General features: G+C 43.0%; 1 protein-coding gene across 1 annotated transcript in view; it reads right to left on the reverse strand.

The window, feature by feature from the left end:
- The window catches only part of SCAF11 (SR-related CTD associated factor 11), a 519944-nt gene that overhangs the window by 76141 nt on the left and 415889 nt on the right, over positions 1–27914 (reverse strand). The window contains exon 13 of the mRNA XM_053719207.1: positions 4944–5063. Within this exon, the coding sequence (XP_053575182.1) occupies positions 4944–5063 (120 nt within the window). The remainder of the gene's footprint in view (positions 1–4943; positions 5064–27914) is intronic.

The following is a 27914-nucleotide window of genomic DNA, read 5'->3' on the forward strand; positions in this document are numbered from 1 at the left end:
CTAACCTGTCAGGCGGAACAGGATATAATTGCTTAAAACGTTTAGAAGGAGTAAATGAATTACCCAATTTATCCCATTCCTTAGCAATTACTGCAGAAATAGCATTAGGAACAGGAAAGACTTCTGGAATAACCGCAGGAGCTTTAAAAACCTTATCCAAACGTATAGAATTAGTATCAAGAGGACTAGAATCCTCTATTTCTAAAGCAATTAGTACTTCTTTAAGTAAAGAGCGAATAAATTCCATCTTAAATAAATATGAAGATTTATCAGCATCAATCTCTGAGACAGAATCCTCTGAACTAGAAGAGTCCAAAGAATCAGAATGATGGTGTTCATTTAAAAATTCATCTGTAGAGAGAGAAGATTTAAAAGACTTTTTACGTTTACTAGAAGGAGAAATAACAGACAAAGCCTTCTTTATGGATTCAGAAACAAAATCTCTTATGTTATCAGGAACATTCTGCACCTTAGATGTTGAGGGAACTGCAACAGGCAATGGTACATCACTAAAGGAAATATTATCTGCTTTAACAAGTTTGTCATGACAATTAATACAAACAACAGCTGGAGAAATAGCTACCAAAAGTTTACAGCAGATACACTTAGCTTTGGTAGATCCAGCAGGCAGTGGTTTTCCTGTAGTATCTTCTGGCTCAGATGCAACGTGAGACATCTTGCAATATGTAAGAGAAAAAACAACATATAAAGCAAAATAAATCAAATTCCTTATAAGACAGTTTCAGGAATGGGAAAAAAATGCCAAACATCAAGCTTCTAGCAACCAGAAGCAAATGAAAATGAGACTGAAATAATGTGGAGACAAAAGCGACGCCCATATTTTTTGGCGCCAAATAAGACGCCCACATTATTTGGCGCCTAAATGCTTTTGGCGCCAAAAATGACGCCACATCCGGAACGCCGACATTTTTGGCGCAAAATAACGTCAAAAAATGACGCAACTTCCGGCGACACGTATGACGCCGGAAACGGAAATGAATTTTTGCGCCAAAAAAATCCGCGCCAAAAATGACGCAATAAAATGAAGCATTTTCAGCCCCCGCGAGCCTAACAGCCCACAGGGAAAAAAGTCAAATTTTTGAGGTAAGACAAAATATGATAATTTAAAGCATAATCCCAAATATGAAACTGACTGTCTGGAAATAAGGAAAGTTGAACATTCTGAGTCAAGGCAAATAAATGTTTGAATACATATATTTAGAACTTTATAAATAAAGTGCCCAACCATAGCTTAGAGTGTCACAGAAAATAAGACTTACTTACCCCAGGACACTCATCTACATGTTTGTAGAAAGCCAAACCAGTACTGAAACGAGAATCAGTAGAGGAAATGGTAAATATAAGAGTATATCGTCGATCTGAAAAGGGAGGTAAGAGATGAATCTCTACGACCGATAACAGAGAACCTTATGAAATAGACCCCGTAGAAGGAGATCACTGCATTCAATAGGCAATACTCTCCTCACATCCCTCTGACATTCACTGCACGCTGAGAGGAAAACCGGGCTCCAACTTGCTGCGGAGCGCATATCAACGTAGAATCTAGCACAAACTTACTTCACCACCTCCCTTGGAGGCAAAGTTTGTAAAACTGATTTGTGGGTGTGGTGAGGGGTGTATTTATAGGCATTCTAAGGTTTGGGAAACTTTGCCCCTCCTGGTAGGAATGTATATCCCATACGTCACTAGCTCATGGACTCTTGTTAATTACATGAAAGAAATGTATATCCCATACGTCACTAGCTCATGGACTCTTGCTAATTACATGAAAGAAACCTCTGATAGTACTAGGATTACTACTTACCCTTCCCCTAATGGGGACACTGTCAGCCTTTCTGAGTTAACACAGTCTTTGCAGAACATATGACTGAACATACCTCATTGCTGTATAGCAAGAAACCGTTCCTCACACTGAAGTTTTCCTGTACTCCTCAGCTTCTGTGGGAACAGCAGTGGACCTTAATTACAAATGCTAAGATCATCATCCTCCAGGCAGAAATCTTCATCTATGTCCTGCCTGAAAGTAAATAGTACAACACCGGTACCATTTAAAAATAAACACTTGATTGAAGATAAAATAAAACACTTCTTCTCTTTACTCTTCCTGCTTAGAGCCAGCAAAGAGAATGACTGGGGGGTGGAGTTAAGGGGGAGCTATATAGACAGCTCTGCTGTGGTGCTCTTTGCCACTTCCTGTCAGGAAGGACAATATCCAACAAGTTATGATGAATCCCTGGACTCGGTACATCATGCAAAAAATTATATTGCGGCTCACTGCACTGTTTTACAAATAAGAAAATAAAACATTTAGCATAATAAGCATAATGCAGCCTTGAAAAATGGCGCAGCCCGAATTAAAGAATAATAAGCCTTAGTGCAGATGCGCTGTCCTTTTCAAAGCTGCATTATTAAAGGTCAATATACAATGCTCCGCAGTTTTCCCTTTGCATGAAAGGCTGATGCAATTGTTTTGCCCTAAACACACATGGTGTATCATGCATACTAGCACCGCCTTAACGTTTGTGTGTCACGTGAGCTACATAAGTAAATGTTTGGCTATGTCTAAGACAGTGTGATAGGAGAATGATGGGTAAGAGTGATTACCGAAATAATGGTTTGTAGTTCTGTGTATGTTGGATGCACACAGTACCGTGAGACTAGCTCCTGCTGCATGTTATTCTGTTCCGTCTGAATAGAAGTAAGTGATCTGTAGTGAACAGGCTGCTGGGGCCAACACAAACTGTACAGACCGTTTCAACTTTACTAAATCCTAGGGACACTCACACTGGGGCACTGTTATAGTGTGATACACACACAGCTATACACTCGCACTGGGGCACTACTATAGTGTGATACATATACACAGCTATACTCACACTGGGGCACTGCTATAGTGTGACACACATACACAGCTATACACTCATACTGGGGCACTGCTATAGTGTGATACACATACACAGCTATACACTCACACTGGGGCACTGCTATAGTGTGATACACATATAGTTAGTCACACACAGCTATACACTCACACTGGGACACTGCTATAGTGTGATACACATACACAGCTATATACTCATACTGGGGCACTGCTATAGTGTGATACACACACAGCTATACACTCACACTGGGGCACTAATATAGTGTGATACACATACACAGCTATACTCACACTGGGGCACTGCTATAGTGTGCCACACATACACAGCTATACACTCACACTGGGGCACTGCTATAGTGTGATACACATACAGTTAGTCACACACAGCTATACACTCACACTGGGACACTGCTATAGTGTGATACACATACACAGCTATATACTCATACTGGGGCACTGCTATAGTGTGATACACATACACAGCTATACACTCACACTGGGGCACTGCTATAGTGTGACACACATACACAGCTATATACTCATACTGGGGCACTGCTATAGTGTGATACACATATACAGCTATACACTCACACTGGGGCACTACTATAGTGTGATACACATATACAGCTATACACTCACATTGGGGCACTGCTATAGTGTGATACACATATACAGCTATACACTCACACTGGGGCACTACTATAGTGTGATACACATACACAGCTATACACTCACACTGGGGCACTGCTATAGTGTGACACACATACAGTTAGTCAAACACAGCTATACACTCACACTGGGACATAGTTGCCAACTGTCCCATTTTTTCTGAGAAAATTTATCTTAAATCTGGCATAAGTAGATCTCAGTGAAAAATTTTACAAAAAAACCCATCAAAGCTCACTAAAGTCCAGGCACCCCTGACCTAATGCTTACAGAAATGTATAACTGCTTAAGATTAAAGTTATGCATTTCAAGAAGTACATACAAATATAACATTGTGTTCTAATTAAAAGGACAGTCTACACCGCAAATAACATGAATGCATATCTTAGTTTGTACCTTGGTCAACCTCCTGCACCCCTTTGAACATAGGGTTGTAGGGGCCAATCAGAAGCAGCTCAATAGTTAAGATTTTTGTTAGGTGCAGTCACACCGATTCACTATTACCAAACTCTTCAATCTCTTACCAAACTATTCAGAATATGATATATGGAATATTTTCCAGAGCCGCAAGTATGAGACACAGGTAATGGCGTTTCAGCTAAAGATGTCAATTGGTATAACGCGCCCCCCCGCCTTCTGGTCTGCGAATGCCGCTCACGGTTAATAAGTCACTTATTGTTGCGTGCACGAGTGTAAGGGGAAGTAAGAAAGCGGCAATAAGAAGAAGGAAAAAGGCAGAGGAAGGAGTTTGGTGTCCATTTTGAAATGTCCATAAACACTAAACTTTTTAAAAAATATATACATTGTTACTGCTGCAGTATCCGGAAAGGGGTGCAGAAGGCTGACTAAGTTACAAATAAAAGGTATGCATTAATTTAATCTATGGTGTGTAGACTGTCCCTTTAATCGGCTAATCTAAAATTAGCTTAAAGGGACATTATACACTCTTTCTTTGCTTAAATGTTTTGTAGATAATTTATATAGCCCATAAAATTTTTTTTTTTTTTTTAAATGTATAGTTTTGCTCATTTTTAAATAATATTGCCCTGATTTTAAGACTCCTAACCAAGCCCTAAAGTTTGATGAGAATACTGTCAGCTACCTACTCCAGCTTGCTCCTGTTTGAGTAAAGGGTCTTCATATGCAAAAGAAGGGGGGGGGGGGGGAGTGTCTTATTTCCCACTTGCAGTGGGCTTTCCAGCTACCTTTTCAACAGAGCTAAACAGAGCTTCTAAGTTTTTAAACAGTTTTATACTGGCTTTTTATATCAGTATCTGTGCATCTTAATCTTTATAGTAGTGTCTATTACATGCAGTTATATGAAAATGAGTGTATACTGTCCCTTTAACAAAAAAAATGTACCACATTTACATACCTTATCTACTGCTTTCTTTACAATTTCCTTATATTCTTCTTTCGTTATATCTTTATTTTGGTAGTATGGTTTTATGGCCATTTTTACTTCTTGTGCTGCTCTTTCTTGTATTTGTACTTTCTAGAGAAAAGATGCAAGCGAAGAGCCAGTGTTACATGAATAATAATAAAACAAAGATATACAGACAGAAACAAAAAGTGGCAAATTTAAAGATTTTGTGTTTCACTCTTGGGTTTGTTGATGACATTTTACAGGACATCACAAATACCTGATAACTTGGCATAATCGCCTTGTCAGGGAGGCAAATCACATCATAAAGTAACAATGAAGTAAAACTAGTACCATGTCTACACCTATTACAAAAACTAAAATGTATGCTTACCTGATAAATTAATTTCTTTCATGATGAGAATCCGTGAGTCATCACGTGTGAATATTCCCCTCCTGACCACTAGGAGGAGGCAATAGATGCCACAACACACCAGAGCTTTAAATCCCTTCCACTTCCCATGATCCTCAGTCATACATATAGTCAAGATGAGGGAAAAAAAGAATACAGGAAAGATAAAGCCAGCAAAGCAGTGTACTGCCCCACTTTCCAGTGAGAAAAAGGAGTAAGAAGTGTACATGGTTACTGGAGGAGGTGGGAGACAGACATAGCTGGCTGTTTGTAGGATGTTGTGTATATCTCATTGTCTCTTATTTTACAAATGAAACAATTTCTCTGCAGACCATTTACTACTTAGTGCAGCTGCAGTGAGCCAGGCATGTCAGGCATTGACTTTATGGTTACAGGAATGGTAGTTAGGGAGGTGAGGATAATCCCTTGCTCAGTTTTTATAGTATAGGATGTATGTCTACGTATGCAGTAAAAACACCCTGCAAGGATTTTCCCATTTTTAGGAGATTTAGCTGCAAAAACAAATTATGCTTACCAGATAATTTAATTTCCTTCTGTATAAGGAGAGTCCACGGCATCATTCCTTACTGTTGGGAAAATACTGAACCTGGCCAGCAGGAGGAGGCAGACACCCCAACCAAAGGCTTAAATACCTCTCTCCCCCATCCCCCACCCCCCAGTCATTCTGCCAAGGGAACAAGGAACAGTAAGAGAAATATCAGGGTATAAATGGTGCCAGAAAAAAAAGGAAATTTATGCTTACCCGATAAATTTATTTCTTTTACGATATGACAAGTCCACGGATTTCATCCTTACTTATGGGATATCGCCTCCTGGTCAGCAGGAGGACGCAAAGAGCACCACAGCAGAGCTGTATAAATAGCTCCACCCTTCCCTCCCCCTCCAGTCCTTCGACCGAAGATAGGAAGAGAAAGGAAAAGCCAAGGTGCAGAGGTGACTGAAGTTTAATAAAAATAAAAGACCTGTCTTAGAAAATGACAGGGTGGGCCGTGGACTCGTCATATCGTAAAAGAAATACATTTATCAGGTAAGCATACATTTCCTTTTCTTTTACAAGATATGACGAGTCCACGGATTTCATCCTTACTTATGGGATACAATACCAAAGCTATAGGACACGGATGAAAGGGAGGGACAAGACCGGAACCTAAACGGAAGGCACCACTGCTTGAAGGACCTTTATCCCAAAAACAGCCTCGGACGAGGAAAATGTATCAAATTTGTAATTTTGAAAAAAAAACCCAGAATTTATGCTTACCTGATAAATTACTTTCTCTTGCGGTGTATCCAGTCCACGGATTCATCCTTACTTGTGGGATATTCTCCTTCCCTACAGGAAGTGGCAAAGAGAGCACACAGCAGAGCTGTCCATATAGCTCCCCCCCTAGCTCCACCCCCCAGTCATTCGACCAAAGGTTAAGAAGCCAAAGGAGAAACCATAGGGTGCAGTGGTGACTGTAGTTTAAACAAAAAAAATTTTTATTTTTTTTTACCTGACTTAATTGCCAGGGCGGGCCGTGGACTGGATACACCGCAAGAGAAAGTAATTTATCAGGTAAGCATAAATTCTGTTTTCTCTTGCAAGGTGTATCCAGTCCACGGATTCATCCTTGCTTGTGGGATACCAATACCAAAGCTTTAGGACACGGATGAAGGGAGGGAACAAGACAGGTACCTTAAACGGAAGGCACCACTGCTTGCAAAACCTGTCTCCCAAAAATAGCTTCCGAAGAAGCAAAAGTATCGAATTTGTAAAATTTGGCAAAAGTATGCAGTGAAGACCAAGTCGCTGCCTTACAAATCTGTTCCACAGAAGCCTCATTTTTGAAAACCCATGTGGAAGCCACTGCTCTGGTAGAATGAGCAGTAATTCTTTCAGGAAGCTGCTGGCCAGAAGTCTCATAGGCCAAACGGATGATGCTTTTCAGCCAAAAGGAAAGAGGTAGCAGTCGCTTTCTGACCTCTCCTCTTACCAGAATAGATAACAAACAAAGAAAAGAAGATGTTTGTCTGAAATCCTTAGTTGCTTGTAAATAGAACTTTAAAGCACGAACAACATCAAGATTATGCAAAAGACGGTCATTCTTCGAAGATGGGTTAGGACACAGAGAAGGAACAACTATTTCCTGGTTAATATGCTTGTTAGAAGCAACTTTAGGAAGAAAACCAGGTTTGGTACGCAAAACTACCTTATCTGTGTGGAACACTAGATAAGGTGAATCACACTGTAAGGCAGATAATTCTGAAACTCTTCGAGCAGAAGAGATAGCTACCAAAAACAAACCTTTCCAAGATAACTTAATATCTATGGAATGTAAAGGTTCAAACGGAACCCCTTGAAGAACTGAAAGAACTAGATTTAGACTCCATGGCGGAGCCGCAGGTTTATAGACAGGCTTGATTCTGACTAAAGCCTGTGCAAACACTTGAACGTCCGGTACCTCTGCCAGACGCTTGTGCAAAAGGATAGACAGAGCAGATATCTGTCCCTTTAAAGAACTAGCCGACAATCCTTTCTCCAAACCGTCTTGGAGAAAAGACAATATCCTGGGAATCCTAATCTTACTCCATGAGTGACCCTTGGATTCACACCAACAAAGATATTTCCACCATATCTTATGGTAGACTTTCCTGGTGACAGGCTTTCTAGCCTGGATCAGAGTATCTAAAACTGACTCAGAAAAAAACACGCTTTGAAAGAATTAAGCGTTCAATTCCCAAGCAGTCAGTAGTGAAACTAGATTTGGATGCTTGAACGGACCCTGTATTAGAAGGTCCTGCCTCATTGGCAGTGTCCATGGTGGGACAGATGACATGTCCACTAGGTCTGCATACCAAGTCCTGCGTGGCCACGCAGGCGCTATCAAAATCACCGACGCCTTCTCCTGCTTGATTCTGGCGATCAGACGAGGGAGAAGAGGAAACGGTGGGAAAACATAAGCCAGATTGAAGGACCAAGGCGCTACTAGAGCATCTATCAATGCCGCCTTGCGGTCCCGGGATCTGGATCCGTAGAGAGGAAGCTTGGTGTTCTGACGGGACGCCATCAGGTCCAACTCTGGAATGCCCCATAGCTGAGTCAGCTGGGCAAATACCTCCGGGTGGAGTTCCCACTCCTCCGGGTGAAAAGTCTGACGACTTAGAAAATCCGCCTCCCAGTTATCTACACCTGGGATGTGAATGGCTGAGAGATGGCAGGAGTGGGCCTCCACCCACCTGATTTTGGTTACTTCCCTCATCGCTAGAGAACTCTTTGTTCCCCCCTGATGATTGATGTAAGCTACAGTCGTAATGTTGTCCGACTGAAATCTTATGAATTTGGCTGCAGCTAGGTGGGGCCATGCCTGAAGCGCGTTGAATATCGCCCTCAGTTTGAGATACAGATGGCCGAGGAATGGAATGAAGAACTCGGCAAGTAGTTAAAAGTTTCAACTTTCTGACCTCCATCAGAAATATTTTCATTCCTACCGAATCTATTGGTGTTCCTAGGAAGGGAACCCTTGTGAGTGGGGACAGGGAACTCTTTTTGATGTTCACCTTCCACCAGTGAGACCTTACAATCTCTGTGTGAGCCTTGGCTCTGTGAAAAGACGGCGCCTGAATTAAGATGTCGTCCAAATAAGGCGCCACTGCTATGCCCCGCGGTCTTAGAACCGCCAGAAGGGACCCTAGCACCTTTGTGAAAATTCTGGGAGCAGTGGCTAAACCGAATGGAAGAGCCACGAACTGATAATGCTGGTCTAGAAAAGCGAACCGGAGGAACTGATGATGATCTTTGTGGATTGGGATATGCAGGTACGCATCCTTTAGATCCAAGGTAGTCATATATTGACCTTCCTGGATCATAGGTAAGATTGTCCGAATGGTCTCCATCTTGAATGATGAGACTCTGAGGAATTTGTTTAGAAATTTGAGATCCAGGATTGGTCTGAAAGTTCCTTCTTTTTTGGAAACCACAAACAGGTTTGAGTAAAACCCCAGCCCTTGTTCCACAATTGGAACTGGGTGGAACACTCCCATTGTATGTAGGTCATCTACACAGCGTAAGAACGCCTCTTTCTTTGTCGTGTCTTTAGACAGACGAGAAATATGGAACCTTCCCCTTGGAGGGGAGTCCTTAAATTCTAGAAGATATCCCTGGGTAACAATCACTAAAGCCCAGAGATCGAGAACATCTCTTGCCCAGGCCTGAGCGAAGAGAGAAAGTCTGCCCCCTACTAGATCCGGTTCCGGATCGGGGGCTACCCCGTCATGCTGCCTTGGTAGCAGCTGCAGGCTTTTTGTCCTGTTTACCCCTGTTCCAGCCCTGATGAGGCTTCCAGGTTGCCTTGGGCTGTGAAGCGTTACCCTCTTGCTTTGCAGCTGTAGAGGCTGAAGAGGGACCGCTCCTGAAATTACGAAAGGAACGAAAATTAGCTTTGTTTTTAGCCTTAAAAGGCTTGTCCTGGGGGAGAGCATGGCCCTTTCCCCAGTGATTTCTGAAATAATCTCTTTCAATTCTGGCCCGAAAAGGGTCTTTCCCTTGAAAGGGATATTTAACAATTTGGATTTTGACGACACATCGGCCGACCATGACTTGAGCCAAAGCGCTCTGCGTGCCATAATGGCGAAGCCTGAATTTTTTGCCGCCAACTTAGCTAATTGCAAAGCGGCATCTGTGATAAATGAATTAGCCATCTTTAGAGCCTTAATTCTATCCATAATTTCGTCATATGAGGACTCCGTCTGGAGCGACTACTCCAGCGCCTCAAACCAGAAAGCCGCTGCAGTAGTTACAGGAACAATGCAAGCAATAGGTTGGAGAAGAAAGCCTTGTTGAACAAAGATTTTCTTAAGTAAACCTAACTTTTTATCCATAGGATCTTTAAAAGCACAACTGTCTTCAATTGGTATGGTTGTGCGCTTAGCAAGTGTCGAAACAGCCCCCTCTACCTTAGGGACCGTCTGCCATGAGTCCCGCCTAGGGTCAGTTATGGGGAACATTTTCTTAAAAATAGGTGGGGGGACAAAAGGGACACCTGGTCTATCCCACTCCCTAGTAACAATATCCGCAACCCTCTCAGGGATCGGAAATGCATCAGTGTATACAGGAACCTCTAGGTACTTGTCCATTTTACACAACTTCTCTGGGACCACCATAGGGTCACAATCATCCAGAGTAGCTAATACCTCCCTGAGCAAAACACGGAGGTGTTCCAATTTAAATGCTAATGAATCTGACTCTGCCTGATGAGAAACCTTTCCTGAATCGGAAATTTCTCCCTCAGACATCAAATCCCTCACCTCCATTTCAGAGCGTTGTGAGGGTACATCAGATAAGGCTACCAAAGCTTCAGACTGCTCATAATCTGTTTTTAAAACAGAGCTATCACGCTTGGTAGGAAAAACTGGCAGTTTGGATAGAAAGGCCGCAAGGGAATTATCCATAACTGTAGCTAGTTGTTACAATGTAATAGGGGCAGACGCACTAGAGGCACTAAGCGTCGCTTGCGCGGGCGTAACTGGTTGTGACACATGGGGAGAGGTAGACGGACTATCCTCATTACCTTCAGTCTGAGAATCATCTTGGGCCACATTTTTAAGTGCAACAATATGATCTTTAAAGTGTATAGACATATTAGTGCAATTGGGACACATTCTGAGAGGGGGTTCCACCATGGCTTCTAAACACATTGAACAAGGATTTTCCTTAGTGTCAGACATGTTTAACAGACTAGTAGCATACACAAGCAAGCTTGGAAAACGCTTTAATCAAATAAAAAACACAATTTGAAAAAAACGTTACTGTACCTTTAAGTAATAAAAAGGGCACACAATTTTACAAAACAGTGAAAAATGCACCAATCCTTTTGAAATTTTCACAGTATGTACCTAAGGCTTTAATAAGATTGCACAGCAAGTTTCAAAAGATTAACCCCTTAATGCCCAAACCGGAGCAGCCTAAAGCCAACAAGAGCACACAATTTTACAAAACAGTGAAAAATGCACCAATCCTTTTGAAATTTTCACAGTATGTACCTAAGGCTTTAATATGATTGCACAGCAAGTTTCAGAACGATTAACCTCTTAATGCCCAAACCGGAGCAGCCTAAAGCCAACAACCTGTTAACAAACTACAGGACATTGCCACAGCTTACTACTGTGGCCCTACCTGCCCTTAGGGATCAGTTTCGGGGAAATAAAGCTTCTTCTAGGCCCTCAATCAGCAGCTGGACCCTCCATGTGAAGCAGCATGAAACAGTCTCTCAATTCTAAGTGCACATCTGAGGCACGAAATTAGGCCTCTCCCACTCCACTCAGGAGTTGTGAGGCCTACAAAAATCACTTCTAAGTGACTAAATTTATGCCATGTGGATAATAACCCCAGTAAAACACTCCAAAGTGCCTAAAAAGGTGTCTCCAATTAGTATTTTTTAATAAATAATCGATTGCCCTGCATTAGTGTCAACCAGCATATTTAGCCCTGTCATGTAAGCATTCAATTCTATACTAAGTCTCAGAACATAGCTAAACCCTCCCCACATGGGGATCTTGTCAGTCTTCTAGCATTATCTCAATCTTGTCTATAAATAAATGACTGAACATACCTCATTGCAGTCAAGCCTGCAAAATGTTCCCCCCAACTGAAGTTTTCTGGTACTCCTCAGTCCTGTGTGGGAACAGCAGTGGATTTTAGTTACAACATGCTAAAATCATTTTCCTCTCAGCAGAAATATTCATCACTTTTCTGCTAGAGAGTAAATAGTACAAACCGGTACCATTTAAAAATAAACTCTTGATTGAAGATATAAAACTACAATTCTAACACCACATTCACTTTACCCTCCCTGAGAGAGAACCTAGTGCGTTAACACAGCAAAGAGAATGACTGGGGGGTGGAGCTAGGGGGGGAGCTATATGGACAGCTCTGCTGTGTGCTCTCTTTGCCACTTCCTGTAGGGAAGGAGAATATCCCACAAGTAAGGATGAATCCGTGGACTGAATACACCTTGCAAGAGAAAAGTGAAGAGACGACCAAGTTGCAGCCTTGCAAATCTGTTCAACAGAAGCATCATTTTTAAAATGCCCATGAGGAAGCCATAGCCCTAGTGGAAAGAGCCGCAATTCGTTCAGGAGGCTGCTGTCCAGCAGTCTCATATGCAAAACGGATGATACTCTTCAGCCAAAAAGAGAGAGGTAGCCATAGCTTTCTGACCCCTACGTTTCCTAGAAAATACAACAAAGAAGATGATTGACGAAATTCCTTAGTCGCCTGCAAGTAGAACTTCAGGGCACGGACTACGTCAAAATTCTGTAACAGACGCTCCTTTTTAGGAGGATTAGGACACAATGAAGGAACAACAATTTCCTGATTAATATTCTTGTTAGAAGCAACCTTAGGAAGAAAACCAGGCTTGGTATGCAACACAACCTTATCGGAAAGAAAAATAAGATTAGGTGAATAACATTGTAATACAGAAGGCTCAGAAACTCTGCGAGCAGAAGAAATGGCAACCAAAAATAACACTTTCCAAGATAACAACGTAATATCTATGGAATGCATAGGTTCAAACAGAACCCCTTGAAGAACATTAAGAACTAAATTCAAACTCCAAGGAGGAGCAATTGACTGATTCTAGTCAAAGCCTGACAAAAAGATTGAACATCCGGAATATCTGCCAGACGTTTATGTAACAAAACAGACAAAGCAGAAAGTTGTCCCTTTAAGAAACTTGCTGATAACCCTTTCCCCAATCCTTCTTGGAGAAAGGATAAAATCCTAGGAATCCTAATCTTACTCCATGAGTAGCCCTTGGATACGCACCAATAAAGATATTTACGCCATATCTTATGGTAAATTTTTCTAGTAACAGGCTTACATGCCTGAATCAAAGTAGCAATGACCGAATCAGAGAACCCTTGCTTAGATAAAAGCAAGTGTTCAATCTCCAAGCAGTCAGCTGTGGATAAATTAGATTTGGATAATGGAAGGGTCCCTGAATGAGAAGGTCCTGCCTCAATGGAAGCTTCCCCGGTGGCAAAGAGGACATGTCCACCAGATCGACATACCAAGTCCTGTGAGGCCACGCAGGAGCTATGAGAATCACTGAAGACCTCTCCGGTTTGATCCTAGCAATCACCCTGGAAAGTAGAACAAACGGTGGAAACACATAAGCTAGGTTGAACGACCAAGGCACTACCAAGGCATCTATCAGTTCGGCCTGAGGATCCCTGGACCTGGAGCCGTATCTCGGGAGCTTGGCATTCTGACGAGATGCCATGAGATCCAGCTCCGACCTGCCCATCTGGGAATCAGGGCGGCAAAGACCTCCGGATGGCGTTCCCATTCCCACGGACGAAAAAGTCTGTCTGCTCAAAAAAATCTGCTTTCCAGTCTCCTGGGATGTAGATTGCTGACAGATAAGAGTGGGTCTCCGCCCACCGAATTATCTTGGATACTTCTGTCATCGCTAAGGAATTCCTTGTTCCTCCCTGATGATTGATGTAAGCCACAGTCGTGATGTTGTCCGACTGAAATCGGATGAATTTGGCCGAAGCAAACTGAGGCCAAGCCTGAAGAGCATTGAATATTGCCCTCCACTCCAGAATATTGATATGAAGTAGAGACTCCGACCGAGTCCACACACCCTGAGTCTTCATGGAATTCCAGACTGCACCCCATCCTATAAGACTAGCGTCAGTTGTCACTATCACCCATGAGGGTCTGCGGAACAGATGATCCTGCGACAACCACCAAAGAAGAGAGTCTCTTGTCTCCTGATCTAGATCTATCTGAGGAGACAAATTTGCATAATCTCCATTCCACTGTCTGAGCATGCTCAGTTGTAGAGGCCTGAGATGAAAACGAGTAAACGGAATGATGTCCATTGCCGCCACCATCAATCCAATTATCTCCATGCACTGAGCCACTGATGGCCGAGGATTGGACTGAAGAGGATGGCATGTATTCAGAATCTTTAATTTTCTGACTTCCGTTAAGGAGATTTTCACAGATATAGAGTCTATTAGAGTTCCTAGGAAAGGAACCCTTGACTGTGGAATTAGTGAACTCTTTTCTATTCACCTTCCACCCGTGAGTCCTTAGAAAGGACAGCACAATGTTGGTATGAGACTGTCAGCTGATAAGACGACGTCTGGATCAGAATATCGTCCAGATAAGGCGCCACTGCAATGCCCCGCAGCTTGAGAACCACCAGCAGAGACCCCAGAACCTTTATGAAAATTCTGGGTGCTGTAGCCAGACCGAAAGGAAAGGCCACAAACTGAAATTTTTTGTCCAGAAAGGCAAACCTTAGGATCTTGTGATGATCTTTGTGGATAGGAATATGAAGTTATGCATCCTTTAAATCCACGGTAGTCATATATTGACCCTGCCGGTCACCAAGATCGTAGTCATAGAACACATAGCCATAAACTAAAGCTCTATCAAAATATACCAAGAGCTGGAATAGGGCCATCAAATGCTCCCAGCGTGATAACAGGAAGGGAGAAGTGAAATAAATTAATTAGCCAATATGCCGCCACACCAGTGACGGCAGCAAAGGACATAGATGGTCGCCATAAGAAACCCTAGAGAGTGTCCCATAACTAAATGGAACCCATTAGAACCATCCTCTAGGGGTAGCTCAATTCACGTGGTGATTTTCGAAACCACTCCTTCTCCCCCAAGGAAGGTCCAGCCTTGTAGCTGACACGGATATGGGAACCTGTAAATACAGAACGCCCAAGACACCAACTCTATCTGAAACTGAAATTCTCAGCAACATGGAGAAACCGTCAGAATAATTCTAAATCCTATGCAAAGCTAACCACTAGGCTACATTAGCCTTTAAAGCGCTTCTAATCACCTGTAAGGATCTCAAGGCGCTGCTCATTTCATCAACCCCGGAAGGATGAAAGGCAGAGTAGACCTCGCAGGGGATCGAAGCTGCAACCCTTGGGTAGCTACAGAGCTTAGCCACAGTGCATTAACATGCCGAGCTATCTGTCCGGTCTGGGGAAATATGGCCAGTTGATAACAGACTCCCAAACAGCAATCGCTGAAAAGGGAATAGCTGTCCTTCCAATTCGGAAAATTAACTCTAGGCTTGAGTGTGTTTGTCTCATCATCCCTTAAGGGATGAATTAACAAAGTAAAAACTGTTGAAAGTCATTAATTACAATGTCCACAGAACAAGACGCAACTGTCACTTAAAGTCTGAAAGAAACTCATGCTTGAGAGAGTTTGTGCCATCCATCGTCACAAAGGATGAGTGAACAAACCAAAAACAGCTGCAATTCCTGTAATAAAAGTCATACAGAAAAAAAGTTACTGTCTCTTTAATTTTTAAAGAAATGGATTATTTCTGCCGTGCAGAAAACAGCCAAACACCTCTGCAAAAAGACATTGCTATGAAAAGCAAAAGCAAAAGCAAGGTCTTAGCTAGGAACCGCAGAGCACCGCCTGTGGGTCATAAAATAGTTAGGGCATAATAAAAGTTTAAGGAACCCCGATAGGAGAACCTTGTGGCATAACTTTGAAGTGGAAACAAACTCCCAACAGCAATTGTTGTCTTAAAGGGAGTAAGATAAAAAATAAAAACAATTTATGCTTACCTGATAAATTTATTTCTCTTGTGGTGTATCCAGTCCACGGATCATCCATTACTTGTGGGATATTCTCCTTCCCAACAGGAAGTTGCAAGAGGATCACCCACAGCAGAGCTGCTATATAGCTCCTCCCCTAACTGCCATATCCAGTCATTCGACCGAAACTAGCCGAGAAAGGAGAAACCATAGGGTGCAGTGGTGACTTAAAAAGGACAGGGCGGGCCGTGGACTGGATACACCACAAGAGAAATAAATTTATCAGGTAAGCATAAATTATGTTTTCTCTTGTTAGGTGTATCCAGTCCACGGATCATCCATTACTTGTGGGATACCAATACCAAAGCTAAAGTACACGGATGAAGGGAGGGACAAGGCAGGTACTTAAATGGAAGGGACCACTGCCTGTAGAACCTTTCTCCCAAAAATAGCCTCCGAAGAAGCAAAAGTATCAAATTTGTAAAATTTTGAAAAGGTATGAAGCGAACACCAAGTCGCCGCTTTGCAAATCTGTTCAACAGAAGCCTCATTTTTAAAGGCCCAGGTGGAAGCCACAGCTCTAGTAGAATGAGCTGTAATCCTTTCAGGGGGCTGCTGTCCAGCAGTCTCATAGGCTAAGCGTATTACGCTCCGAAGCCAAAAAGAAAGAGGTTGCCGAAGCCTTTTGACCTCTCCTCTGTCCAGAGTAAACAACAAACAGGGAAGATGTTTGACGAAAATCTTTAGTCGCTTGTAAGTAAAACTTTAAAGCACGGACTACGTCCAAATTATGTAAAAGACGTTCCTTCTTTGAAGGATTAGGACACAATGATGGAACAACAATCTCTTGATTGATATTCTTGTTGGAAACTACCTTAGGTAAAAACCCAGGTTTTGTACGCAGAACTACTTTATCTGTATGGAAAATCAGATAAGGAGAATCACATTGTAAAGCTGATAACTCAGACTCTACGAGCCGAGGAAATAGCCATCAAAAACAGAACTTTCCAAGATAAAAGTTTGATATCAATGGAATGAAGGGGTTCAAACGGAACTCCTTGAAGAACCTTAAGAACCAAGTTTAAGCTCCATGGAGGAGCAACAGGTTTAAACACAGGCTTAATTCTAACTAAAGCCTGACAAAATGCCTGGACGCCTGGAACCTCTGCCAGACGCTTGTGCAAAAGGATAGACAGAGCAGAATTCTGTCCCTTTAAAGAACTAGCTGATAATCCTTTATCCAAACCCTCTTGGAGAAAGGACAATATCCTAGGAATCCTAACCTTACTCCATGAGTAATTCTTGGATTCACACCAATGAAGATATTTGCGCCATATCTTAAGGTAGATTTTCCTGGTTACAGGCTTTCGTGCCTGTATTAAGGTATCAATGACTGACTCGGAGAAGCCACGCCTTGATAAAATCAAGCGTTCAATCTCCAGGCAGTCAGTCTCAGAGAAATTAGATTTGGATGATTGAAAGGACCTTGTAGTAGAAGGTCTTGTCTCAGAGGCAGAGGCCAAGGTGGAAAGGATGACATGTCCACCAGGTCTGAATACCAGGTCCTGCGTGGCCACGCAGGCGAGATCAAGATCACTGATGCTCTCTAATGTTTGATTTTGGCAATCAGTCGAGGGAGCAGAGGAAACGGTGGAAACACATAAGCCAGGTTGAAGAACCACGGTGCTGCTAGAGCATCTATCAGCGTCGCTTCTGGGTCCCTGGACCTGGATCCGTAACAAGGAAGCTTGGCGTTCTGGCGAGACGCCATGAGATCCAATTCTGGTGTGCCCCAACGATGAACCAATTGAGCAAACACCTCCGGATGGAGTTCCCACTCCCCCGGATGAAAAGTCTGACTTAGAAAATCCGCCTCCCAGTTCTCTACACCTGGGATATGGATCGCTGATAGGTGGCAAGAGTGAGTCTCTGCCCAGCGAATTATCTTGGAGACTTCTAACATCGCTAGGGAGCTCCTGGTCCCCCCTTGATGGTTGATGTAAGCCACAGTCGTGATGTTGTCCGACTGAAATCTGATGAACCTCAGGGTTGCTGAGGCCAAGCTAGAAGAGCATTGAATATTGCTCTTAACTCCAGAATATTTATTGGGAGGAGTTTCTCCTCCTGAGTCCACGATCCCTGAGTCTTCAGGGAATTCCAGACTGCACCCCAACCTAGAAGGCTGGCATCTGTTGTTACAATTGTCCAATCTGGCCTGCGAAATGTCATACCTTTGGACAGATGGACCCGAGATAGCCACCAGAGAAGAGAATCTCTGGTCTCTTGATCCAGATTTAGCAGAGGGGACAAATCTGTGTAATCCCCATTCCACTGACTGAGCATGCATAATTGCAGCGGTCTGAGATGTAGGCGCGCAAATGGCACTATGTCCATCGCCGCTACCATTAAGCCGATCACTTCCATGCACTGAGCCACCGAAGGGCGCGGAATGTAGTGAAGAACACGGCAGGAATTTAGAAGCTTTGATAACCTGGACTCCATCAGGTACATTTTCATTTCTACAGAATCTATCAGAGTTCCTAGGAAGGAAACCCTTGTGAGGGGTGATAGAGAACTCTTTCCCTCGTTCACTTTCCACCCATGCGACCTCAGAAATGCCAACACTATGTCCGTATGAGATTTGGCAATTTGGAAGTTTGACGCCTGTATCAGGACGTCGTCTAGATAAGGTGCCACTGCTATGACCCGTGGTCTTAGGACCGCCAGAAGAGACCCCAGAACCTTTGTAAAAATTCTTGGGGCTGTAGCTAACCCGAAGGGAAGAGCCACAAACTGGTAATGCCTGTCTAGAAAGGCAAACCTTAGGAACCAATGATGATCTTTGTGAATCGGTATGTGAAGGTAAGCATCCTTCAAATCCACTGTGGTCATGTACTGACCCTCCTGGATCATAGGTAGGATTGTCCGAATAGTTTCCATTTTGAACGATGGAACTCTGAGGAATTTGTTTAAGATCTTTAGATCCAAAATTGGTCTGAAGGTTCCCTCTTTTTTGGGAACCACAAACTGATTTGAATAAAATCCCTGTCCTTGTTCCATCTGTGGAACTGGATGGATCACTCCCATTATTAGGAGGTCTTGCACACAGCGTAAGAATGCCTCTTTCTTTATCTGGTTTACAGATAATCTCAAAAGGTGAAATCTCCCTTGTGGGGGGGAAGCTTTGAAGTCCAGAAGATATCCCTGAGATATGATCTCCAATGCCCAGGGATCCTGAACATCTCTTGCCCACGCCTGGGCGAAGAGAGAAAGTCTGACCCCTACTAGATCCGTTGCCGGATAAGGGGCCGTTCCTTCATGCTGTCTTAGAGGCAGCAGCAGGCTTTCTGGCCTGCTTGCCTTTGCTCCAGGCCTGGTTAGATTTCCAGGCCGGCTTGGATTGCGCAAAAGTTCCCTCTTGTTTTGTAGCAGAGGAAGTTGATGCTGCACCTGCCTTGAAGTTTCAAAAGGCACGAAAATTAGACTGTTTGGCCCTTGATTTGGCCCTGTCCTGAGGAAGGGTATGACCCTTACCTCCAGTAATGTCAGCAATAATTTCCTTCAAACCAGGCCCGAATAGGGTCTGCCCCTTGAAGGGAATGTTAAGTAATTTAGACTTTGAAGTCACGTCAGCTGACCAAGATTTAAGCCATAGCGCCCTACGCGCCTGGATGGCAAATCCAGAATTCTTAGCAGTTAGTTTAGTCAAATGAACAATGGCATCAGAAACAAAAGAATTAGCTAGCTTAAGTGTTCTAAGCTTGTCAAGTATTTCAGTCAATGGAGTAGCTGTCTGAAAGGCCTCTTCCAGCGACTCAAACCAGAACACCGCAGCAGCAGTGACAGGAGCAATGCATGCAAGGGGCTGCAGGATAAAACCTTGTTGAATAAACATTTTCTTAAGGTAACCTAATCTTTTATCCATTGGATCTGAAAAAGCACAACTGTCCTCGACAGGGATAGTGGTACGCTTTGCTAAAGTAGAAACTGCTCCCTCCACCTTAGGGACCGTCTGCCATAAGTCCCGTGTGGTGGCGTCTATAGGAAACATTTTTCTAAAAATAGGGGGGGGGGGGGGGGGGGGGGGGGGAAACGGCACACCGGGTCTGTCCCACTCCTTAGTAATAATTTCTGTAAACCTTTTAGGTATTGGAAAAACGTCAGTACACACCGGCACCGCGTAGTATTTATCCAGTCTACACAATTTCTCTGGCACTGCAATTGTGTCACAGTCATTCAGAGCAGCTAAACCTCTCCAAGCAACACCCGGAGGTTCTCAAGCTTAAATTTAAAAGTAGACACATCTGAATCAAGTTTCCCCGAGTCAGAGACGTCACCCACAGACTGAAGCTCTTCCTCAGCTTCTGCATATTGTGACGCAGTATCAGACATGGGCCTTAAAACATCTGCATGCTCTGTATTACGTCTAACCCCAGAGCTATTGCGCTTTCCTCTGAATTCAGGCAGTCTGGCTAATACCGCTGACAGGGTATTATCCATGATTGCCGCCATGTCCTGCAAAGTAATCGCTATGGGCGTCTTTGATGTACTTGGCGCCATTTTAGCGTGAGCCCCTTGAGCGGGAGTCAAAGGGTCCGACACGTGGGGAGAGTTAGTCGGCATAACTTCCCCCTCGTCAGAATCCTCTGGTGATAATTCTTTTAAAGATAACAGCTGATCTTTATTGTTTAAAGTGAAATCAATACATTTAGTACATATTCTCCTATGGGGTTCCACCATGGCTTTTAAACATAATGAACAAGGAGTTTCCTCTATGTCAGACATGTTTATACAGACTAGCAATGAGACTAGCAAGCTTGGAAAACCCTTTAAATCAAGATAAGCAATATAAAAAAACGTTACTGTGCCTTTAAGAGAAACAAATTTTGACAAAATTTGAAATAACAGTGAAAAAAGGCAGTTAAACTAACGAAATTTTTACAGTGTATGTAACAAGTTAGCAGAGCATTGCACCCACTTGCAAATGGATGATTAACCCCTTAATACAAAAAACAGATTAACAAATCGAAAAATATGTTTTTTAAACAGTCATAACAACTGCCACAGCTCCTACTTTTGAAGCCTTTTGAGCCCTTCAGAGATGTCCTATAGCATGCAGGGGACTGCTGAGGGAAGCTGAATGTCACAGTTTGTAATTTTAACTGCACCAACTGTAACTTTTATACTATAACAGTGGAAAGCCTCAGGAAACTGTTTCTAGCAAAAATAAAGCCAGCCATGTGGAAAAAACTAGGCCCCAATAAGTTTTATCACCAAAGCATATATAAAAACGATTAAACATGCCAGCAAACGTTTTATATTGCACATTAATCAGAGTATATACCTCTGATAGCAAGCCTGATACTAGTCGCTATTAAATCACTGTATTTAGGCTTTAACTTACATTAATCCGGTATCAGCAGCATTTTCTAGCAAATTCCATCCCTAGAAAAACTTAACTGCACATACCTTATTGCAGGATACCCTGCACGCCATTCTCCCTCTGAAGTTACCTCACTCCTCAGACATATGTGAGAATAGCAGTGGATCTTAGTTACTTCTGCTAAGATCATAGAAAAACCCAGGCAGATTCTTCTTCTAAATGCTGCCTGAGATAAAATAGTACACTCCGGTACCATTTAAAAACAATAAACTTTTGATTGAAGAAAAAAACAACTATATTTTACCACTTTCCTCTTACTACCTCCAGCTATGTTGAGAGCTTGCAAGAGAATGACTGGATATGGCAGTTAGGGGAGGAGCTATATAGCAGCTCTGCTGTGGGTGATCCTCTTGCAACTTCCTGTTGGGAAGGAGAATATCCCACAAGTAATGGATGATCCGTAGACTGGATACACCTAACAAGAGAAATACATTTTAATACATTCTTCACATAAAAAAACGTTACTGTTCCTTTAATGTGAAAAAATAACGCCATACTTGAGTGCTCTTGTTTCATCCTATAATCACCAAAGATGAATACATAAGGAACGGCTGAAAAACATTTAATAACATGTACACAGAACAAACAATACTGTTCTTTTAAATCTTAGAAGGAACTCTCTATATTGCGTGCTGTTTCATCCTACATCATTAAAGGATGAAGAGACTCAATCTGCATAGCAAAAAAGGAAACTGTCCTCTGTTCCTTGATACGTAACTCTTTATTGCCTGTGAATAGAACCAAGGCAGCAAGTTAGTAGTGACAATCAGCATTAGGCTGCTGAGGTGCCTTCAGGGATTGAAAACTAACTGAGTGCGATACGGAAATGCACTGCAAACAGGAAGACAGACTCCGGTCCTAATTACGCCAAATATATTTACAACGCGTAATAGGACCAGTGACTGCACACTTCCTCTTGCGCAGTTGAAAATAAAATACTCCGGAAGAGAAGGGGAGAAAAGGTTAAACTCCCAGGCTGCATATTGCTTTGACAAAGCGAGCCGTCGGAAGTACCTTGTCTTTAGACCTCACGGCCCTGCAATAAATTCCCCATATTACATTCAAAGAGAAAAAAAAATGCAAAATGCGCGCAAACAATGGTGCGCACCGGAGCTACGCCCATCGTGGGCGTATGAGTTGAACTTCACTGGCCGCACATAATTCACAGCGAGCCGTCGAAGACAATAAAGAAATTCCCCATGTTTTCCATAAAGCATCAACAGAGTAGCAATCTCCCAGTCGGCTTCATTCGTCGACAACACACCGCATGTGAATAAAAATAACCTCCCTGTCGGCTGATCTAGTTACTAACAGAAGCCGTTGAGAGTCAAGTAAAAAAACAGAACACAAGTATAGCAGCGTGTATAGAATAAACCTCCCTGTCGGCAGTTTATAAGATAGATCCATTGGGAGTGAGGACATAACATACCTCTCTGTCGGCTGATGTTTACCATTACGCCGACACATACACGCTGCATGTTCAAAAGACATGAAAAAGCAGGGATTTACAACCACATTTCCTGCATTATCATGCTGTTTCTGAGACTGCAGAAAAAACTGCCCCCTAACTGAATCACCTTTCACACATAGGGATAAAGTTACATAAAGTTCCACATCACAGAGATGCAAACATACAGTCTATTCTGAGGTAATATGTCCCAGAAAAAACATAATTTATGCTTACCTGATAAATTTATTTCTCTTGTAGTGTATCCAGTCCACGGATCATCCATTACTTGTGGGATATTCTCCTTCCCAACAGGAAGTTGCAAGAGGATCACCCACAGCAGAGCTGCTATATAGCTCCTCCCCTCACTGCCATATCCAGTCATTCGACTGAAACAAGCCGAGAAAGGAGAAACCATAGGGTGCAGTGGTGACTGTAGTTTAATTAAAATTTAGACCTGCCTGAAAAGGACAGGGCGGGCCGTGGACTAGATACACTACAAGAGAAATAAATTTATCAGGTAAGCATAAATTATGTTTTCTCTTGTTAAGTGTATCCAGTCCACGGATCATCCATTACTTGTGGGATACCAATACCAAAGCTAAAGTACACTGATGATGGGAGGGACAAGGCAGGAACTTAAACGGAAGGAACCACTGCCTGTAGAACCTTTCTCCCAAAAACAGCCTCCGAAGAAGCAAAAGTATCAAATTTGTAAAATTTGGAAAAAGTATGAAGGGAAGACCAAGTTGCAGCCTTGCAAATCTGTTCAACAGAGGCCTCATTTTTAAAGGCCCAAGTGGAAGCCACAGCTCTAGTAGAATGAGCTGTAATCCTTTCAGGAGGCTGCTGTCCAGCAGTCTCATAGGCTAAACGGATTATACTCCGAAGCCAAAAAGAAAGAGGTTGCCGAGGCCTTCTGACCTCTCCTCTGTCCAGAGTAAACAACAAACAGGTTAGATGTTTGGCGAAAATCTTTAGTAACCTGTAAGTAAAACTTCAAGGCACGCACTATGTCTAGATTATGCAAAAGACGTTCCTTCTTTGAAGAAGGATTAGGACATAATGATGGAACAACAATCTCTTGATTGATATTCTTGTTAGAAACCACCTTAGGTAAAAACCCAGGTTTTGCACGCAGAACAACTTTATCTGAATGAAAGATCAGATAAGGAGAATCACAGTGTAAGGCAGATAACTCTGAGACTCTTCGAGCCGAGGAAATAGCCATCAGAAAAAGAACTTTCCATGAAAGAAGTTTGATATCAATAGAATGAAGGGGTTCAAACGGAACCCCTTGAAGAACTCTAAGAACCAAGTTTAAGCTCCATGGAGGAGCAACAGGTTTAAACACAGGCTTAATTCTAACTAAAGCCTGACAAAATGCCTGAACGTCTGGAACTTCTGCCAGACGCTTGTGTAAAAGAATAGACAGAGCAGAAATCTGTCCCTTTAAAGAACTAGCTGATAATCCTTTGTCCAAACCCTCTTGGAGGAAGGACAATATCCTAGGAATCCTAACCCTACTCCATGAGTAATTCTTGGATTCACACCAATGAAGATATTTACGCCATATCTTGTGGTAAATTTTCCTGGTGACAGGCTTTCGTGCCTGTATTAAGGTATCAATTAGTGACTCGGAGAAGCCACGCTTTGATAGGATCAAGCGTTCAATCTCCATGCAGTCAGTTTCAGAGAAAGTAGATTCGGATGATTGAAAGGACCTTGTATTAGAAGGTCTTGTCTCAGAGGCAGAGTCCATGGTGGAAAGGATGACATGTCCACTAGGTCTGCATACCAGGTCCTGCGTGGCCGCGCAGGCGCTACCAATATCACCAATGCTCTTTCCTGTTTGATTTTGGCAATCAGACGAGGGAGCAGAGGAAACGGTGGAAACACATAAGCCAGGTTGAAGAACGAAGGCGCTGCTAGAGCATCTATCAGTGCCGCTTCTGGGTCCCTGGACCTGGATCCGTAACAAGGAAGCTTGGCGTTCTGGCGAGACGCCATGAGATCCAATTCTGGTTTGCCCCAACGGAGAACCAATTGAGCAAATATCTCCGTATGGAGTTCCCATTCCCCCGGATGAAAAGTCTGACGACTTAGAAAATCCGCCTCCCAGTTCTCTACACCTGGGATATGGATCGCTGACAGGTGGCAAGAGTGAGTCTCTGCCCAGCGAATTATCTTGGAGACTTCTGACATCGCTAGGGAACTCCTGGTTCCCCCTTGATGGTTGATGTAAGCCACAGTCGTGATGTTGTCCGACTGAAATCTGATGAACCTCAGTGTTGCTAGCTGAGGCCAAGCCAGAAGAGCATTGAATATTGCTCTTAACTCCAGAATATTTTATTGGGAGGAGTTTCTCCTCCTGAGTCCATGAGCCCTGAGCCTTCAGGGAGTTCCAGACTGCACCCCAACCTAGAAGGCTGGCATCTGTTGTTACAATTGTCCAATCTGGTCTGCGAAAGGTCATATCCTTGGACAGATGGGCCCAAGATAACCACCAGAGAAGAGAATCTCTGGTTTCCTGATCCAGATTTAGTAGAGGGGACAAATCTGTGTAATCCCCATTCCACTGACTGAGCATGCATAATTGCAGCGGTCTGAGATGCAGGCGCGCGAATGGCACTATGTCCATCGCCGCTACAATTAAGCCGATTACTTCCATGCACTGAGCCACCGTGGGGCGCGGAATGGAGTGAAGAACACGGCAAGCATTTAGAAGTTTTGATAACCTGGACTCCGTCAGGTAAATTTTCATTTCTACAGAATCTATTAGAGTCCCTAGGAAGGAAACCCTCGTGAGAGGAGATAGAGAACTCTTTTCTTCGTTCACTTTCCACCCATGCGACCTCAGGAATGCCAGAACTATCTCTGTATGAGATTTGGCAATTTGAAAGCTTGACGCCTGTATCAGGATATCGTCCAGGTAAGGAGCCACCGCTATGCCTCGCGGTCTTAGGACCGCCAGAAGTGAGCCCAGAACCTTTGTAAAAATTCTTGGGGCTGTAGCCAACCCGAATGGAAGAGCTACAAATTGGTAATTTCTGTCTAGAAAGGCAAACCTCAGGAACTGATGATGATTCTTGTGAATCGGAATGTGATGGTAGGCATCCTTTAAGTCCACTGTGGTCATGTACTGACCCTCTTGGATCATGGGTAAAATGGTTCGAATAGTTTCCATCTTGAATGACGGAACTCTGAGGAATTTGTTTAGGATCTTTAAATCCAAAATTGGTCTGAAGGTTCCCTCTTTTTTGGGAACCACAAACAGATTTGAATAAAACCCCTGTCCTTGTTCCATCCGCGGAACTGGATGGATCACTCCCATTACAAGGAGATCTTGTACGCTGCTTAGGAATGCCTCTTTCTTTATCTGGTTTGCAGATAATCTTGAAAGGTGAAATCTCCCTTGTGGAGGAGAAGCTTTGAAGTCCAGAAGATTGCCCTTGTTCCAGGACTGGTTAGGTTTCCAGGCCTGCTTGGATTGAGCAAAAGTTCCCTCTTGTTTTGAAGCAGAGGAAGTTGATGCTGCACCTGCCTTGAAATTTCGAAAGGCACGAAAATTAGACTGTTTGGCCTTTGATTTGGCCCTGTCCTGAGGAAGGGTATGACACTTACCTCCAGTAATGTCAGCAATAATTTCTTTCAAACCAGGCTCGAATAAGGTCTGCCCCTTGAAAGGAATGTTGAGTAATTTAGACTTTGAAGTCACATCAGCTGACCAGGATTTGAGCCATAGCGCCCTATGCGCCTGGATGGCGAATCCGGAATTCTTAGCCGTTAGTTTAGTCAAATGAACAATGGCATCAGAAACAAATGAGTTAGCTAGCTTAAGAGTTCTAAGCTTGTCAACAATTTCAGTCAATGGAGCTGTATGGATGGCCTCTTCCAGGGCCTCAAACCAGAATGCCGCCGCAGCAGTGACAGGAGCAATGCATGCAAGGGGCTGTAAAATAAAACCTTGTTGAATAAACATTTTCTTAAGGTAACCCTCTAATTTTTTATCCATTGGATCTGAAAAAGCGCAACTGTCCTCAACCGGGATAGTGGTACGCTTTGCTAAAGTAGAAACTGCTCCCTCCACCTTAGGGACAGTCTCCATAAGTCCCGTGTAGTGGCATCTATTGGAAACATTTTTCTAAATATAGGAGGTGGGGAAAAGGGCACACCGGGCCTATCCCACTCTTTACTAATAATTTCTGTAAGACTTTTAGGTATTGAAAAAACATCCGTACTCACCGGCACTGCATAGTATTTATCCAGCCTATACAATTTCTCTGGCACTGCAATTGTGTCACAGTCATTCAGAGCAGCTAATACCTCCCCAAGCAATACACAGAGGTTCTCAAGCTTAAATTTAAAATTAGAAATCTCTGAATCAGGTCTCCCCGATTAAGAGACGTCACCCACAGACTGAAGCTCTCCGTCCTCAGGTTCTGCATATTGTGACGCAGTATCAGACATGGCTCTTACAGCAGCTACGCGCTCTGTATCTCGTCTAACCCCAGAGCTATCGCGCTTGCCTCTCAATTCAGGCAATCTGGATAATACCTCTGACAGGGTATTATTCACGATTGCAGCCATGTCCTGCAAAGTAATCGCTATGGGCGTCCCTGATGTACTTGGCGCCATATTAGCGTGCGTCCCTTGAGCAGGAGGCGAAGGGTCCGACACGTGGGGAGAGTTAGTCGGCATAACTTCCCCCTCGACAGACCCCTCTAATGACAATTCTTTTATAGATAAAGACTGATCTTTCCTGTTTAAGGTGAAATCAATACATTTAGTACACATTCTCCTATGGGGCTCCACCATGGCTTTTAAACATAATGAACAAGTATCCTCTGTTTCAGACATGTTTGTACAGACTAGCAATGAGACTAGCAAGCTTGGAAAACACTTTAAAGCAAGTTAACAAGCAATATAAAAAAACGTTACTGTGCCTTTAAGAGAAACAAATTTTGACAACATTTGCAATAACAGTGAAAAAAGGCAGTTACACTAACAAAATTTTTACAGTGTATTTAACAAGTCAGCAGAGCATTGCACCCACTTGCAAATGGATGATTAACCCCTTAATAACAAAAACAT

Source organism: Bombina bombina, chromosome 6 (assembly GCF_027579735.1).
Source record: "Bombina bombina isolate aBomBom1 chromosome 6, aBomBom1.pri, whole genome shotgun sequence".
Classification (NCBI taxonomy): domain Eukaryota; kingdom Metazoa; phylum Chordata; class Amphibia; order Anura; family Bombinatoridae; genus Bombina; species Bombina bombina.